Source organism: Anneissia japonica, unplaced genomic scaffold (genome assembly GCF_011630105.1).
Source record: "Anneissia japonica isolate Jap-2015-1 unplaced genomic scaffold, ASM1163010v1 scaffold287829_len2072220_cov186, whole genome shotgun sequence".
In the NCBI taxonomy this organism is placed as follows: Eukaryota; Metazoa; Echinodermata; class Crinoidea; order Comatulida; family Comatulidae; genus Anneissia; species Anneissia japonica.
Window position 1 is genome coordinate 1,984,863 of NW_022716075.1, and position 16,016 is coordinate 2,000,878.

The 16,016-nt window shown below is 32.0% G+C and overlaps 1 protein-coding gene across 5 annotated transcripts in view; it reads left to right on the plus strand.

The window, feature by feature from the left end:
- The window catches only part of LOC117109620, a 38,593-nt gene extending 27,036 nt beyond the window's left edge, over positions 1-11,557 (plus strand). For 4 of the 5 annotated variants that reach the window (XM_033252006.1, XM_033252004.1, XM_033252005.1 and 1 more), the window contains 9 exons: positions 456-560; positions 1,462-1,556; positions 1,996-2,052; positions 2,357-2,429; positions 3,629-3,673; positions 4,308-4,507; positions 5,342-5,419; positions 7,511-7,616; positions 11,340-11,557. In XM_033252006.1, coding sequence (XP_033107897.1) covers positions 456-560; positions 1,462-1,556; positions 1,996-2,052; positions 2,357-2,429; positions 3,629-3,673; positions 4,308-4,507; positions 5,342-5,419; positions 7,511-7,616; positions 11,340-11,542 — 962 coding nt within the window. In that variant the 3' untranslated portion in view covers positions 11,543-11,557. The remainder of the gene's footprint in view (positions 1-455; positions 561-1,461; positions 1,557-1,995; positions 2,053-2,356; positions 2,430-3,628; positions 3,674-4,307; positions 4,508-5,341; positions 5,420-7,510; positions 7,617-11,339) is intronic. The other variant, XM_033252007.1, reaches the window with a different exon arrangement.
- Positions 11,558-16,016: the final 4,459 nt, after the last annotated feature.

The window sequence follows — 16,016 nt, forward strand, 5'->3', positions numbered from 1 at the left end:
CTCTAGAACATGGTAGTACTCTTCGTGATCAACGACATAACGTGGTAACTACAAGTAAGAGTGACTCATTTTTAAAGTGTTTTTAGTGCAATATAGTAGTAGGCCTATACAGAATATTATGAAAAAAAGTTTTCATGAAAAATCCAGATACACTACAATAATACACACATCTGCATAATATTGAAGAACATAAGATATAATTAAAAAAACAAAAAAAAAAACTCCTGTATAAGGCAGTAGACACACCTTATTTTTACGTTAATGTTTATTATTACATTAGTGTTTGATTATTACATTAGTGGGTGATATACCATTGGCATTACTATCATTCATTATCACCATCATCATTAAAAGTATATCATAGTATGCAGAAAAGGCTGCCTTTTAAAAGATGGATATGTGCAACTCATAAAAATGACATAATTATTATTATTTTATTTTGCATAAACTATTAGCTCTGACTTGGATTAATCCTGAGATGATTTGCTTACAATTTAACGTCACCAACTCCACCCTTCATGGCTTGTTGTCTTGGGAAAAACCGGTTTCATCTACTGTTGGTATGTTCAGTATGTTAATCTTTTGTCCAGTTATAAAAGTCAGGACTGGATGTTGTACAAATAATTAGTTTATCTGGTTTGACATACAGGTTTAAATACTTTTGATATGTTTATATGAAATTACTTTGTGAAAGACCACAACATAACGGCCACTATATATTTCATAGGACTGTAGACGCAAAGAAAAGACTATAAGAAAACACTGATATATTGTTTTATTTTTACAAAAATTCAAAGCTCAGCCAAATGGACCACCTCTTAAGATGTCCATCGTTTACAGAGCCTTCCACAAGAGAGGATTTGACCATATTGTCTCCGCCCAGTTTTGTGCCAGGAAGTAGGCAAGCACCTAAAAGATCTTACAAATAATATTATCATTAGACAGGCCTGTAAGTAGGGAGGGGTTCAGAGGGTGCGGACATACCACACTAACAAAATTTTAAATGGTCCACCTTTTTAAAACTATTATTTCACTAAAATCATTCCTAATCATTGCGAAATGCTATGCATTGCATTTTATTCGCCTAACGACTGTGGTACGAAATTGCTACGGTGATTGCAGATTGATCCATATGTTCAAAAAGCTATGTTTCATTATAGGTATTATGGCTGTAAAACGCATATGGAACATTATTTCTTCTGGTCCCTAACACCCAAATGAATTATAATTTAAATAGAATCTTCACAAATTATGGGTTTCAGAAATCCTAAGGCTCGTATCGCTTGCAAAATTGCACCCCCATCCAAAATCCTGTCTATGCAGGCCTGTTACGAGACTATTCGTATAAGGTGTTGGTTGAATGAAAACAAAATTTGAAAATGTAACAATTACAGTACACTGTATTTTGCCATTAATGCTGTTACACAGTGTCGTAAACCTGGGAATTTTTTTTCTCTATAGGTTTTGATGGATATATTGTGGATTATGAAAGTTATCCAAATACACTGTCAACATCAACTGCAACCTGTGTAATAGCTGAGTCTGATTTGTATGTGGTAAGTTAATTAATATTTCAGTTATTTATCATAAATGATGTCTAATAACATTGACTTCTTTTTTTTTTTACTCATAATTGTAATTAAATAAACTTTTTGTAATAATAAATTTATTGAACAAGGTGCAACAGAAATTTTTAAAAATTTATTTAGCTTTTATACATGATTTAATACAAAATATTGATAAATTGCAATTTGAGAGAGCCTCCTGACCTAATGAATCAAAAGGAATACGATGAAGTTTTTGCCATGAATCCTGAAGTTTTCTTCTGCTTCCATCAATGTTTTTTTTTTTTTTTTTAGCCTCATTCAAGGACCTACATAAATATTTTGTACTAGCTGTGATAAATTATTCTTCAATAAAATTTATTTCAAATAGTATGATGAAGTTTATTTTTCAGCAAACACATGATATATTTGTTCTCTGATTAATGTTAAGGGAGAAGAAAGCGTTGATTTGTTTCCATTGAAATTCAACTATGACTATATATTTTGGGTAGGTATTACAAGCTTCGTAAAATTTACAATTTAAAAATAAAAATAAAAATTAATAGTAATTAAAATTAAAGAAATAAAATAAAAACAGCAAAAACATAACAAATGTTTTTGGTAAGGATTTTGTGATTGGTTAAAGGAGTTTCTACTCACAGGACATATACCTATAGGAAAAGATCATTCTTTATGTATGCCTACTTTAATAATTAGAATGAAAAAAAAAACCATGAGGCTTTGAACATATGAATGAAATAATTCATGAAAAATATAATTTGGAGTATCTATGTATTCTTTTCTTTCATAAGATCAAACTTGCGAATGCGCAGCAAAATTTAAAGATGTTTTCTCAAGGTAGTAGGTTTATCAGCAATGGTGCAGGTAGGAAACATTGTATAGTGCTACTACCTTTACTTTTTATACTACAGCTAAACAAATATCACATTGACTATGGTAGTACAGACTAATATATGGTAACTGCTCATTCATGGTAACTTAGCATATCCAGAGTGAAGCTGCAGTAGCTTAATTTTTAGTGGGTAAGATACTTGTCTTCTAATGTCATGCTCCTGGGTTTAAATCCTGTCAGTGTTATAGGACTTTGTTATCACAACCAAAACAACCCCACCTTGCTCTCTATTATGGGACTTGGTTTATGTAGAACATTTTGTATGTATTTTGTGTTTGTCTTGTGAAGTGAAAGTTCTCCATTTTGAAATGTCTAGGCCCTTGAATAATTAATATAGAAAGCATGGGGGGGGGGCATTTTTTTCTTTGGACCCCAACTACCACACTTCTAATTCCAATTTTGATGAGCAACAAAAGTACAAGTTAAAAAACATTGTAAAACTGAGCCCATGGTGACTAAAATTATGGTACTGTATTCATAACCCAGTTTCTATTACTTTCCAATTGCACCTGATTACCCCCTCCCACAGACATTATCCCCCATGTAATTACCACTAGATATACTGCTATGGGTGGGGTTGCCTGACAGGAGTCCTACCTGTCCAACTTTACCCCCGCTTACGCTGTCACTGTATAGCACCGTAAACAAATACAATGCATTGAAAACATTCACAATAAGCAAAAGTAATTTTGAAGTTTGACATATTGATTCTTATTCTTTATTTGCCAAAAAAACAAAATACAATGGTGGAATATATAAGAATACAAATACAATAAATTTAATAAGTGGGCAGGGACACAAAAGCGAAATTAATCACTATAACAGAAAGTCTGTAAACCTTACTCATCATCCAGTTTAACATAAATACAATGTTATAAATAATAGGTCAATTATAATATAATAAAACAATATTAACAAAATACTAATCATTAAAGCTTGTAAGAAACCGACCAATCAAAGTCCAACCTATTTTTCGGTCACTGTTTCTGTGGGTTTTTTCGGCAGTTATTGCTTGAATTGGAACTTAGTCTCAGTGGATGCTAAACTAGAAGTGCAGAAATCAAAACACCCCAGATATACTAGTAGCGATAAAGGGATGGAAGTTGATTACTATTGTCAAGATTCTCAAGTGTTAATTGACAATACAACCAAGTACCATTATTCATTTCAGATTGCTTTCAAGAAACAAATGATTATGAGTTTTGTTCTACTCAAGGTAGTATCCAATTGATAAATACTATGTCGTATTCTGTCACATTATGTTTTTGTAACATTATTAAACAGAAAACTGTAAATTTGATGTAACTTGATGGCATTTATTAGAATGATAGACCAAAATAAAATATATTTAGAAAAGCCAAATTGTAAATAATGCATTAAACATTATAGCGTGATTAGATGATTCTCATGAACATTTCTTGGAGTAGAAGTTATACAATTTGGCGTGAAATATAATTTCAAGGTCATGTAATTTGTTGCTATGTGGAATTTTCTTATTGTAAAGAATAGGTTGATTCAGTCTCCATGCTTGGGCATCCACATGCACCCCCAAAACAATCACATAAACAGAAAGACTAATAAATGGTCTATCTAGTAGTACCTTACAAACTGATATGACCACCCAATTTGGGATCTGACCTCACAATTCAGGACTACTCTATAATTTTTTCAATCGTTTTATTTTTATGAATTATATGGATCATGTATATTTAGGCAGTTTAGATGAACTGATTAAGATTTATATCATTAGCAAGAAACCATATTTCTATAAACATTTGTTAACATTAGTAATTGTACCATATTGTACTTTATATTTATATATTCATTGAACAAATATACTATTCTATTAGATCCTCAGTATGTCAGTGCTCCAGCAGATGTACAGGTGAAAACTTCATCAACAAACAACGACACGTTGATAGAGATATCATGGCTACGTCCTGTTGGACCCAACGCACTCAAGACTAATTCGATTTCTATAATCACCACAGAACATGGGTTTTTGGATTATGCTGAAAAACGTACGATGGATTTCTTTTACCCTGATAAAGTAAGCAATTTTTTTAAACATGTTTTGACTGTTTTAATTATTGTAATAATAGTATGTTGGTCATATTGTTACAATGCAAAAAAAGCCTTTTTGTACTTCACAGCCAATTCGGTAAAATTAAATTGAAGACCTATGGAACATAATTATTCAGCTCTTTGGGGGCATTCTAGCATTTAATCTGTAATATGCATCAGTGACGATGCATTGGGTGTGGGGAAGGGTGCTTAAGCCAACCCATGGACATGCAAAGACCGACCCCTCCCCATTGGTCACAAAACAGACTAAAAGAAAATAAAAACAGATTTATCAATCAAACAAAGGATAAGGGGCATAATACAGCTGTCTCTATGCGCCCCTTTTGTTTGTGATGTTTTTGGATTGGTAGAACATATCAGAACAGCTTAATAAGGCTAATAAGGCTTAATAAGGAAAATATCATGCCCATATATGAGAAAACCACAAAATGTTACAGGAACGTGTGGACTAAGCATCAGGACTTATACCTACAATTATTCAACTGGAAATCTTTACTACTGTAATACAAGCCTCAGTATAATTAATGTATACTATACAAATTTGGTTTTTGAATATGAAATACTATAGGATTCAAGTCTATAACCTTGAACAATTAGGCTGTTTTACTGTATAATTTATACACTGCATAAACAAACAGAAAACTTGACAAGTAATTTGTATTTTATTGATATACAGATTTACTTGATGTAATCAGCTCTCTACGCATTAACTTGTCATGTTTAATGATTAATGTATCACATTTTTATAAGGTACCTATTTTGCAATACTGTATCTGATTTGCATAAATTTGCATTGCAGGCCACTGAAGATAATGAAGAAAGAATTTCCACCACGATTAGGCGACAACTTAAGTGGAATATAACCTATGATTTACGGGTAAAAAGAATATTAAAATGAATTATTATGACCAACCCATTAAAGTATTGTGTAGCACACTAGATTATACATCTTAATTTCTTTAGTAAATTGAGAATTTGATTCCTTTGAATTGGAATTTACATATTGAAGTATATTCTCAAGAGGTGCATATTTTTTAACTTGTATTAACATTATAAAATGTACTTATAAAGGGAAAGAAAATATTGCTGTGTTTGCCAAGCACAGTGACCTTTTTTGGAATTGAGGTCAGGCTGTCAAATTTTTTTTACCACATTGCCAAAAAATGCTGGCCACAGATTGTTGATATTTAGCTCAGTTAGGCATGGACAAAATATTTTTTGGCCTATGTGGCTACATTAAAACAAAATAATGGTAAAATTTTAAACACTACACCAAAAGCCTCCAAATCCAACTTGTAAATTTGCTCTTTCAACTATAGAGTCATTCCATATGAATCCAACACACTTTTTTGCCCGACCCCCTTCAAATCGCCCAATATTTTGCATGTTGGGGGTTCTACCTGAGATAACCCCACAGTGAGATTTTTGGCTCCGCGCCAGCATTTTCTGATGAGTTAGAGCAATTTGAAATTTTCATGAGATTTGGCTAAAAAAAACTCACTTTCTGACAGACAACTGCTGATATCTCTCTCGAACCTCAACGTATTGGGAAATTCTGGTACCGTTGGATAAAGAAGAAGATTCTCTTTCCAATGATATGCAACTTTATGATATCCGGACTAGTGAGAATTATATAGGTCAAGTCACGTGACCTTGACCTTTGACCCAAAATATCACAACAGTATATACCTTGATTTTTGGAAAATTCACACCTCAGTTAGGACACTTAGCCCAAATTGTGCCCCAAAATTTTCATTGTGGGCAAATGAAATATATTGGCTCTAGACTACATTTTGTGCCTAGGTGATAGTTTCACTGAGTTTCCAGGAAATCTGCTGATATTGTAGATTCTATAAAAATTGGCACCATAGTATAGTAAAAATCAGGGGCCCCGTGACCATTTTTCTGGGACCAAGGTTTCACTGCTGATTTAGCATCAATCACTAGGGTATAAATAAGAAATTGAGCGAGGGAGAACCTCCAGAAAAAGGGCGGAACATATTTCTTTGGCGGCCATTTTCAAAATGACCGACAAAATTATGATATTGACTTATAATTTCACTTATATCCAATGAAAAAGGGCAAATCTGCTGTCTAACTATATGTTATTATGGTCACTGAAGCCAATGAGACAGGTTTCGAAAAAGTAAAATGGCATCCATATTGAAACTCAAGATGGCCGCCTTAAAAATGTTAAAAAATGTATTTTTCAGTATAATTCCACATTTCCTCTATGGAAAATGGTAAATTTGGATCTAATCATATGATTTTGGGCTCTCTGAATACAATAAATATAGTTTCAAAAAGATAGGATGGTAGTCATCAATACGTTGAGTTTCAGGGGAGAGATATCAGCAGTTGTCTGTCAGAAAGTGAGTTTTTTAGCCAAATCTCATGAAAATTTCAAATTGCTCCAACTCATCAGAAAATGCTGGCGCGGAGCCAAAAATCTCACTGTGGGGTTATCTCTGGTAGAACCCCCAACATGCAAAATATTGGGTGATTTGAAGGGGGTCGGGCAAAAAAGTGTGTTGGATTCATATGGAATGACTCTATATAATTCTAACTTTCAACTATATATTATGCTAATACAGTACTAACAATCTAGTGATTCAGGATATTAAATAATCCAAATAATCTTAGGAAGGAACAGGAGAAGCACAGGGCCATGTTAAACACAACACGTTCCTTCTCCTGAAATCGTAAACGGTTAAGTTATTACAAAATTACACGAGATAATTAAAATAACAGTTGTAGTGATTGAATTTTAATGATTGTTGCATAGTAAATTGTATAAACCCAGTGGTTTAAAAAAGTATCTTTGATTAAAATTTAAACTAATACATAAATTGTCTAAAGCAATTTACAATTTCCTTTTATTTATATTTTTCAATTATAATTACATGATTGAAATAATTAATCTGTACTTACAATATTATTGGTATCAATATTTTGTGGTTTCTTTCAGTTGATTGCATTAAACAAAGAAGGAAAACAAAGCATTCCTACTGACGTATCGTTCATTGCCCCCACACCTCCACCCCCTGTTACAGAAGATAGGTCTATGCCTACAGGTGAGCAATAAATGAGACTATCTTTGAATAGTCAAGATTACCATTAGGATTACTATTAACTAGAATTAATAAACTTATTGCCGATTAATACATTAAAAAAACATGGAAAAACCTAAACAATAATTATTTAATAACATTCAATTGTTCTGTTAAATTACTTAAGGTTTAAGCTTATGGCACAGAATGAGACGCAGTTTAAAACGATTCAGCTTTCATTGACTTTTCATTAATATTAATAATTGGGTAGTGCAAAATACTTGGTCTTTATGTTCTATGAATGGTTTACACTTAAATGCAAATAATCAATCTTAATTAGAATAGCATGGAATGCAATACGCCTCCCCAAAAACAGACAATATCAAAGAAACCAACACAAACCTCCTTCAAAGTCAAAGATAAATGTTGTAACACAAGTTAAGTAAGTTAACTTACTTCCTAATAATATTTTAAGATAATTTTAAATAAATTGCCACTAACTCCGTTAAGTAAAGTTAACTTACTCCTAATGTTTTAAGATAAAATTTTAAATAAAGTGCCACTAACTCCGGTTAAGTAAGTTAATTTAAATCCTAATGTTTTAAGATAATTTTAAATAAAGTGCCACTAACTCCTGGTTATAATAAATTCTAATTGTTTTACCAGTAACAATATGTCCATCTCTATTTGCAAAGTTTGTTCAAAAGAGTGAACTGGTGGACAGGCTCTTTCACAAGAAGGCTAAAGGAAACACATTTCAAAACTCTGCCTAGTGTCTTTTCAAGACTCTGGGAAGAACTGTTTCCTCCAATTCAAAAATATTTACCTATCCTACTATCACACAATGAAACCAGTACTTTTACATTGAGCATGCTGTCAATAAAAAAGTTTAAATAAACAATGATTAACTGTTGATAGTTTAGCTTTTAATACATTTTAGTACTTTTATAATTGGTTTTTTTTTATGAATATAAGCCTGTAATACATAGGTTGTGGAGCATTGTTTTGTCTTACACTTTCCCATTCTATAACTAAATTGCCAAATTGTTGGATTGTTAAAGATTAAGTTTAATCAAAGATTAAGATGTATGAGATTGAATAAGACTGTTAAAATTAAAGATAATAAAGATTATTAAAGATGTGGATAGTTGAAAATTAAAGATTATTAAAAATTAGATTATTAAGTTTAAAAAGATTATTATATTCTATCACAGTATGGTGATTAATTTACTGACTGTACACAATCATACAATTTTGTACGCAGGCTAATAACTGCTTAAGGATTCATAACTATCATCTTCCATAGCTTATTAAATATTATTAAAGATTAAGATTATTAAAGATTTAACATTATAAACAATTATTAGTATTTTTTATTATATATTGAGATTAATAAAGATTGAGATTGGTGAAAATTAAGATTCACAAATTTATTTATTCCATCACATAGGCCCTATGTACTGTATGGTATTAGTATTGCTTTGCTGGTACACACTATTCTTCTATTATAACGGCAACTACTTTCATATCTCCCTCACCATACATATTATTTTTTTTACGAGGCTTACAATTATGAATATATAGACTACTGTAACGTTTTTGATGAATAAATGCCAAATAACCATTATATTGTGCTCTAAAACTACATTTTTGGTACATCCTAAACCACAAAATTTCTCCCCAGGATCCCAAGGGAATTCATCTTCGGCTTCCTGACCGAAGCTGTAGGCAACCCCTTGGTTTTGATACCCCTGTCGGAATTGCTGGACCTCCTGTTGGAAAATTTGTGCAGCCATCTATGCCTTCAAGCTCCTACATCATGCACACAAACAGATAAATCAAATATGCAATTTGGTATTAAGTAGAAAGATAATGTCATAGATCAATTAGGATTCGAACCCAAGACCTCCCAGTTGTTAGGCCTACTTATATTTCAAACATAGATTACGAGATAAAGAGTCCATTACTTAGAAAAAGGGCACACAAAACTATAAAGCACGATCAAAATGGCCCGTATTGGGTCACCTGTACTGTAGGTATGGTCTGGGACTGCGCCAGGTCTGGGGCAGGTGGAGACCTATACTGTTTGCCATCACATCTTATTAATTAATTAATTCATTTTAATGTTCAATACTTTTTTGTTGAATAAGCACATGAAATATGTAATATACAGTTAAACAATTAGAATTTCATAATAAGTATAATTATTATTATTATTGTCATTCTTGCCTTCAGCATCGTAATAATTTTCATCACTATGTAATCGCTTACTACAATCAATATCCAAACAAAATTTCCAGATACTATACATTCTCCAACCAGCCTACTGTACTAAGAGACATGATGTTTGCGTATCTTAATTATTCAAACATACTGATTATGCCATATTTGTATCATGAATACCATGTCCTTCAAGATATTTATATGCTTCCTGGAAACCTTGCAAGTGGAAAAGTCTTTTTTTCCTCAAAACCTGCTCACATGGCTGGGTGCCATTTGGCGAGGAACATTGCCAAAAATTTCATCCTGTTTGTGAAGTATTAGATTTTAGATTTCAATAAAATATAACAGTGAGAAAAAAAAAATCCCATACCCATTTTTGATGTTCATCAATTCTGATGTTGTTTGCAATTTTTTGTTTTCTTTGAATGGATTTGATATATTTTGTTTTCTTTAATCTTTGTACTGCAATAATTTCAGACTTGTTTTGCTTTTTGTACTTTTTACCGTATACCTGAATAAATAAATAAACAAAAAAAATACAAAAAATAGCGAATTACGGTAATAGTAGAGTTTCCTCTTTCATAGACCATTAAATTAGCTGGCTAAAGTCAAGTTATGAATTTTGGTCATTAAAACACCTTTAAATCAATGAAAAAATAATTGTTTTCATCTGTATTTACTGAAAGTCATTAATTTACAAAATACTTTGGACGTACTATGATTTTTGAATGAACTTTTGATGGGGTTTCACCTATACTTCAACACAAACGGTAATCTAATAATAAACACAGCTGTGGCGATAAAATGTTGTGTATAATTTATTCTGTATTCAATGATCATAAACTAAAGAGCTTTAAGGCTGCTTAAATAAAGTGTTATAATACAGTTATCCATTAAAATATGGTAAAGTAAGAAATCAATAAATATTAAAAAGTACAAACTCAATTAAGTGATTTTAGAATATTTACACTATTACAAAAATTATATATATTAAACAGACTTAAGTATTATTATATTAACTTTTAATTGTACAGAATATTGTATCTGATTTTTAATAAGCTATATTGTTTAATGTTCAAGAGCATGAGAGGTGTCATGAGAAAGAGTAGTGTAGAGTGTAGTGTGAACATTTTTTTAAGTAGTTTTCTCTTGATCTGCTGCCAAAGCTCTGTCCACATTAGCAGTGAAAATTAGCTTTGATTTTCCTATAATGGGTATAATATGACATTATCATGCACATGCAGACACATCATACAAATTTGTCCCATAAAATTTGATAGTGTGGACAGAGCTTTATTTATTCTTATCCGGGCCTATTCAATGGTTTAAAAATTGAATTTCTATATTATGACTGTTGACACATCTTTAGAACTGACTTGGAGACTAGAAAGATGTATTTTTAATGATTCAAGATTCATTATAGCCACAATTGTAATACTAAACAAATCGTGTCTTATCTATAGTTTATTTTATGAACTTTATTCCCATGATGATATCATAAATCACTTTTTTATTTCTTCAAAGCCGGTGAAGGAAACCATACATCAACTATCTACATCATCCTGATTGTTCTTTTCGCTGTAATTATTGCTTGTACGTCAATCTCCTGCGGTTATTACGTTCGCTACAAACGTTTGCACACAGCCCCACAATTCAAGCGGGATCCTGACACTATAAGCGTGTCGAAGGGAATTGTTGGTAAGATTGAAATATTACAAAATCAATAATTCACTTAGTTAACTGTACAACAGCCATTAGATGACTCCAAATTGATTGTGCGTATCTTCTCACATGCTTAATAACCCTACCTTCTGTAACTAATAGTTAACAGTGTTTGCCAAGTACCAGTTTACTATTAAGAGCGCTGTTTGTTTAGCTGTATATAAACATTACATGACCAGCTGAATAAAGCGTCCAGTGACTGAGGAAATTTTGTACACATAAACTAGAGTTTATGTGTACTTTCATGTTTATTTCTAAGTTGGACCCCAGGTTTCCCCCAACACCTAAAAAAACAAAACAGGGGTTTCAGCAAGGACTGTACATTACTGATGTTACCACATAGGACGAAGCATGTGTTCTAAGAAAATTAAAGCCACTTTCCCCGCAAAATTTCACTGAAGAAAAAATGCATATGCATTATATTGGCATGAATTTTAGTTTTACACAAAAGGGTACAGAAAAAAAATAGACTATTTCTCATAAAATATTACCATTTTCTTGACGACTTCTTTGTTAATAGGCAAATTCAGAGGTTGTAGATCGCATCTGCTGAAATGCTCTCATTTTTGTGTAAACATACTGTACTTTATTCGGTACTAGACTACATCTATCAGCCACGAGGAACATTGTTTTAAATATTCATTTCAATAACTATTTCGTCATCAGCAAATTATGCATGACTCGTACTGTACAATGGATCGACTCAACACAGGTTTCTGTGATCGGCTTCACACAAATATCTCGGGAATTTTGATGAATTGGATTTAGTGTTTCGTGTACAAAATAAGTATTAGGCCTAGGCTATACCAATATAGTAATTGGCTAAAAACAACTTTTAAATAAAAATGTGACAAATAAATTTTGGAGCAGATTTACTGTAGTTTCAGTTTTATTAAATCAATGTATTCGTGTTGTACAGCCAGTGTAAGCATGGGGTACAGTTCTTGGGCGGGGGGATCCCTACAAGAAAGGTGTCATGCATGTGCATATGACTATGATCGGACCAAATGGTTTTAGGGGCGTTATTTAGGACTAAAATAGAAGCAATCACTGCAAAGGCGTTAGGGTAGCACTAACTATCGTATGACAAAGTAATATCTAAAACTTTTAAATAATGTGACCAAGGACTTTTGATGTGACAAATATATTATTTTGGAACAGATTTATTAAAAGTTTTATTTCATTACTGTAATCTTGAGTTAAAACCATTAAAGAATTGGAAATGTATTGAATTGAATACAGTATAAAAAGGATCGAGAAATATACTGATATTGTTGGGTTCCCTATTTCCATGCGCGTACTGTTCCATCTCGCGCTCGCAGTCACAAGTCTAGGTCAGAGCAAAGATGGTCACAGTGTACAGTTTTCATCATGGACGACCCCAGTGAGGATTTAAGACAATTTTAGCTGGTTTAGCAGTATTAGGTTGGCAAATGATTATATTAAAACGTATGAGGAGTCAACCAATACTCATTTTATATTATTATTGTTATTATTATTATTATTATTATTATTATTATTATTATTATTATTAGGTAGCTTATTTCTATTTTCTGTGAGTAGAGTAGACTTCTCAGTAAAAAGCACTGTTCTTTTAAGTGGCCCCACAATACTGTCAAATATACAGAATAAAATAAACTACAGTAAATCTTAATCTATTATCTTATGAATTTTAAGTAAAAGAGAGACTAGTACGATTTTATTTTGTCGAATTACTTCTTTATTGAGATTCTATCTTGTCGAATTAATTCGGCTTGAGACATTAACAACTTGATTTTCTCGCTATGGAAATGTACTATGAATTTAATTAATTGTATTAAGTTTTAAATACCATCATTTTCACGTGATATGTTTGCTTTTGGTAGGTCCTTACCAATTACTTTATAAGTTTTAATTAGTCATTAATTATTCATAGATAGACAACAGATCAACACGTTATAGCTAATAAAGAACTAAAATCAGAGGTTCATAGCCACCTCTTTTTTGCAATCCACCCATCATTGCTAGACAACAGCCACCTACATTGATTTTGACTTCATCTAAATTACCTTCACTCACCCACAAGTATGGCAACACACCATGTTTGAAACCCAGATGCAAACTTTGCAACATTATGTGTATAAGAGACAGACCTAGGCCTATGTATTTATCGCGTCTGTTAACATATTTCAATCTAGTATGTCATGGTCCCTGACCCTTTTAGGTTCACTTGGATAGGCTCATCTTCATAAAAGACTTCTATGAATGGATATCTTGTTTGAAGCAAGAAACCAAGTGGTCTTTATCCAGTACCGCTCGTTTATTTTATTCATGTGGGAAACTTTTAACATAACTTTCACCACTATATATTTCCAGATATATAAATAATATCTGCCATAATTTTTGGGAAGAATTTGCATTTTTCTACAGAGGTCAATGACCTTTTGACCTTTAGATACGTCAATTTCTGCACATGTTTTAAATATGAATGGCTGAAAAATCTACAGGCTACATGTTAATACCAACATCATGCAAATCTATCCAATAAATCATGAGTAATGAACCTAAATGTTAACCCCAACCCCCCTTCCCCAAACATCGCCATTGATTACACAAGTAATCAAAAATGACAGTAATACATTTAATCAATTTATACATTTTTCTTGTTAATATCATTTTTGATATTCCATATGCTTATTAATAATAGAAAATACTAATTGGTATCAAATCTACTCACAACTGTAGATTTTTAAACGTTTGTGTGTGAATTGGGAATAAATATACAACTTTTCTGTGTAGGTCAATGACCTTTTGACCTCTAGTTGCGTCAATTTCTGCCAATTTCAAAACTTTTTAAATTTGAATGATTGAACAATCTATAGGCTAAATGTTGATATCAACATCATACAAATCCATTTAGTAAATCAAGAGTTATGAGCATTTAATGTTATCCCCTACCCCACAAACTGTTGTTGATTACAAATAAGATTATAACAAAATGACAGTAGTACATTTAATCAATTTATACATTTTCTTGTTAATATCATTGTTTTTTATTCCATATGCATATTTATAATAGAAAATACTAATTGGTATCAAATCTACTTACAACTGTAGATTTGTAAACATTTGTGAGTGAATTGGTAATAAATTTACAACTTTTCTGTGGAGGTAAATGACCTTTTGACCTCTAGTTACATCAATTTTGGCCTGTTTCAATTTTTTTCAATTTGAATGACTGACCAATCTATAGGCTAAATGTTCATACCAACATCATACAAATTCATTGACTAAATCAAGAGTTATGAGCATAAATGTTGCCCCCTACCCCAAAAACTGTTGTGGATTACAAATTTCTCGGATCATAAACATTGATAATAGTACATACCGGTAATGCATTTTAATTTTTTTCTTGTTAACCTCAATTTTTGTATTCCATATGTTAATAACTACAAGAAAAACACAATTTGTATTAAATACATCCAAAATTAGACATATGGCACTGAAGTTTATTGACATTTTATGAAAAAATTTGCATTTTAGAAAAAGATCGATGACCTTTTGACCTATAGTGACGTTAATAATTGTCGGATTAATTTTATTTAAACTGCATGATTAAGCAACATACATGCTACACATTGCTACCAAAATAACATTGATGAGATTTTTAATTCACAGGTTATGGGCATAAATGTTACCCCTCCCAACAAAAAAAGTATTGACCATAAAACACTAACGACTATTACAAATGACGCGAGTACATACAATGCATCCTTATATTTTTCTTGTTAACATCAATTTTTTTGTTCTATATATGCCCATAGGAAAAAAATGATACCAAGGAAGTTTAACTGTGCGAGGGGTGCACGGTGACCCCCCCTCCAGCCCATGGCCTATTAGGCCTAGGCTGCACTGTGAGTGTGTTAAGCCTTGACCAGGGCCCGGAACAGGGAGTTGTTATGCCTTGACTATATATCTCTATAGTCAAGTACTGTAGGTAGGCTAATAAAGTAAAAAATAACCCTTAACGGTACTGATTGCTCAACTTGTGAAACAGGTTGGTATGGTACCAGGCCTGTATGGTACATCCTAATGCAGTACGTAATAATAATATATTATATGATGACCATTATCCTCAGCACAACTACAAACATCCCATAATTTAATTTCGGATTTAAAATCACTGTAAAATAATTCTCTTGCAACGAATGGCGAGATTCATTTTTTTTTTTTTCATGCTGCGATAGCATTTGCCATAAATAATATTCTTGACTTAGACCTAAAAAGTACCTCAGCTGGCGACGACTCCACTGATTGGAGCAATATGCACGTCATGAAGGTACCGTACCTTGACTAGGGCCCAGAGCAGGGAAGGAGTTGTTATGCCTCGATTTGCCGAAACATGTCTGTTTTATAGTATACCAAGTTTTGATAATAAAATTCATTAGGCTTTGCCTATATGGTATTGAGGTTGAAAATTATTGTGGTATTCTTAAGATA